This window comes from Zingiber officinale, chromosome 2A (genome assembly GCF_018446385.1).
Source record: "Zingiber officinale cultivar Zhangliang chromosome 2A, Zo_v1.1, whole genome shotgun sequence".
Taxonomy (NCBI): Eukaryota; Viridiplantae; Streptophyta; class Magnoliopsida; order Zingiberales; family Zingiberaceae; genus Zingiber; species Zingiber officinale.
The window spans coordinates 101,109,751-101,112,759 of NC_055988.1; the positions used below are offsets into that span (position 1 = coordinate 101,109,751).

General features: G+C 47.5%; 1 protein-coding gene across 1 annotated transcript; it reads left to right on the top strand.

The window, feature by feature from the left end:
- The first annotated feature begins 1,186 nt into the window (after window positions 1-1,186).
- Window positions 1,187-2,730, top strand: LOC122043851 (glucan endo-1,3-beta-glucosidase 8-like). Its single transcript, XM_042604421.1, has 2 exons — window positions 1,187-1,527; window positions 1,614-2,730. Exons 1-2 carry the CDS (start codon window positions 1,187-1,189, stop codon window positions 2,728-2,730), a joined length of 1,458 nt encoding a protein of 485 aa, XP_042460355.1.
- Window positions 2,731-3,009: the final 279 nt, after the last annotated feature.

Below are 3,009 nucleotides of genomic sequence, written 5' to 3' on the forward strand. Positions count from 1 at the left end.
TAGGTCTCATTTGGAAAAGACTGCAGTGCGTCAGATTGGTAGGTCTTTTTTTTACTAATGCATTGATATTCGTGCAAAGAGGACAAATAACACTATATAAGGGGTCTCCTTTCAAAGGCACGAGTAGGGCTCCAAACGAATCGAGCCGGCTCGAAAAATATTCGATTCGTATTCGAATTTATCGAATTCGAGCTGAACTCGAACATGTTCGAACTTTTTTTTGAGCCGAACTCGAGCCCAAATTATATTGTTCGAGCCGCTCACGAGCCTTAATATTTATTAATATAAGTTAAATATATATTAAATAAATAAATTTCGAGCCTTTCAAACTTATTTTTAGCAATAATTCGAATAGTTCGCGAATATGTTCGAATATTTCAAGCCGAACTCGAACTCGAGCCCTAATTCGAATCGTATTCGAACCAAACATTTTAAATTTTTCGAGTTTCGAATCGAGCTTGAAATCGAATATACCTATTTCGAGCCGAATTCGAGCTTTAAATTTTTCTGCATATTCGGCTCGATTCGATTCGTTTACACCCCTAGGCACAGGTATGCTTTGCTATTAGAGTTCACTATTCATCACCACTATTCTTGACTCCTTTCTTTAGCTTTTTACTTGACTTGAGTATCAGAGTGTCTGCATTGGGAACCCTTCTTTGGCCCGATTATTGACGTTTTCTTCTCCCAATCCTTTTTGACACGCAAGATCGATCCAGCACCAATTTCCTTTTTCTTGGAGTCTTCTTACAGTGAATATCAGAGCCAGCTAGCCAGTACGTTATCTTCTCCGATTTCAGATAGAATCATTGATATTATAAAAAAGTTCTAAAAGATCTAAAAAAAAAAAAATTTAAAGCACAAACTCAAATATTAGCAATTGTAAATTTTTAAACAAATTTGTTAAAAAATAATTTTCTATATTTTAGAATCTCAAAATGAAGAAAAATATTCCTACCATTTTCGCCAAATTTAGCTTCAAAATCGCGTCATCGATCCGATCCTTGCGGCGACGGCTTGTTCTTCTCGTTCAGTTGGAGCTCCTCCACGCATTCGGGTCAGAACGATAGCGGAAGCGTCCCCGCCGCTGTCTCTGAATCCCGACAATAATTTTCCCCGCCAAAATCATTTTTTTAGATCTTTTTCCGACTCGATCTCTGTAAACTCCGACATATTTGAATCAAAGATGCCTTTTTGCTGGCTCCTCGCGTGCCTGCTCGTCGCCGCCGCCGCCGACTTCTCTGTCTCGCCGGCCGACGCTGCCCTGGGTATCAACTGGGGGACGATCGCCTCCCACAGGCTGCCTCCGAACACGATCCGGCAGCTCCTGCTGGATAATGGAATCAAAAAAGTCAAGATATTCGACGCCGACGGCCATTCCCTGGGGGCGCTGGCCGGAACAGGGATCGAGGTCATGATCGCCATTCCCAACGAAATGCTCGCCGCCATGAACGACTACGAGAACGCGAAGACCTGGGTGAAGCAGAACGTCACCTACTACAACTTCCAGGGCGGAGTAAACATCAAGCAGGCTCCTATCTTTAAGATCTGTTCCCCTCTGTTTTAATTTGTTTTTCTTGTTAATTTTTAAGAATTTTTTTCTTTTTCTTCAGATTGATCGGCGTCGGGAACGAGCCCTTCCTCAGATCGTACAATGGTTCCTTCACCAACGTCACCTTCCCCGCGCTCAAGAACATCCAAGCCGCCCTCGATGACGCTGGCATCGGCGACGCCGTGAAGGTCACCATCCCCCTCAACGCCGACGTTTATGACTCCCCCGTCGATAATCCTGTCCCTTCTGCCGGCAAATTCCGCCCCGACGTCGCCCACCTCATGTCCCAGATCGTCTCCTTCTTCAGCAAAAACGGCTCCCCCTTCACCGTCAACATCTACCCCTTCCTCAGCCTCTACGGAAACCCCAACTTCCCCATCGACTACGCCTTCTTCGACGGTACCGCCACGCCGGTCCTGGACGGCGGCATCGCGTACACCAATGTCTTCGACGCCAACTTCGACACGCTGGTGGCGGCTCTCGACAGAATCGGATTCGGCGACTTGCCGATCGTCGTTGGGGAGATCGGCTGGCCGACCGACGGCGAGGCCAATGCTAACGTGACCCTGGCGGAGAAGTTCTACAGCGGGCTGCTCAAGCGCCTCGCCGCGAAACAGGGGACGCCCCGCCGGCCGAACGCCGACATCGACGTGTACCTGTTCAGCCTCCTCGACGAGGACGCGAAGAGCATCGCGCCAGGGAACTTCGAGCGCCACTGGGGGCTGTTCACCTACGACGGCCGGCCGAAGTTCCCGCTCGACCTCGCCTGCGACGGGCAGAACAGGTGGCCGGCGTCCGCAAAGGACGTGCTCTACCTGCCGGCGAAGTGGTGCACGTTGAACCCGAGCCAGAGCAACGCGAGCTCCAAGCTGTCCGACAATGTGGATTTCGCGTGCAACTCCGCGGACTGCACGGCGATCGGAGATGGGGGATCGTGCAGCGCCATGGACTGGCGGGGGAAAGCTTCGTACGCCTTGAATGCCTATTTCCAGACGCAGAACCAGCAGCTAGAGAGCTGCAACTTCCAAGGGCTGGGAGAGCTGACGGAGCAGAACATCTCGCAAGCCATCTGCAACTTCACTTTGCAGATCGTCGGATGGTCGTCGGCGGCGAACTCATTGCGGCATAATTGGCGGATGTTGGCGGCGGTTGGAGGAATTTTGGTGCTTATGTTCTGAAGCAAATGGTGATTAGAGAGGCATATCAAGGTAACTACTACACATTATGACTAAACAGTGAAAGGAGTTTTTTATCCATCGAAAATGGATCCTCCACCCATTATAATAAATACGTCGCACTCTAACTAATTAAATATTTTTCTATTATAATTAATAAATCATACTCTAACTAATTAAATATTTTTCTATTATAATTAATAAATCATACTCTAACTAATTAAATATTTTTCTATTAGGACTTCACTCATTTCTTCTATTGAACATTGATACGACATATTA

What these genes read in the sequence shown, in the direction of transcription:
- LOC122043851 (XM_042604421.1), top strand. Translation starts at nt 1,187, where the DNA reads ATGCCTTTTTGCTGGCTCCTCGCGTGCCTGCTCGTCGCCGCCGCCGCC. An exon ending in CAGGGCGGAGTAAACATCAA is followed by an intron (nt 1,528 to 1,613) that starts GCAGGCTCCTAT and finishes CTTTTTCTTCAG; the next exon opens with ATTGATCGGCGTCGGGAACG.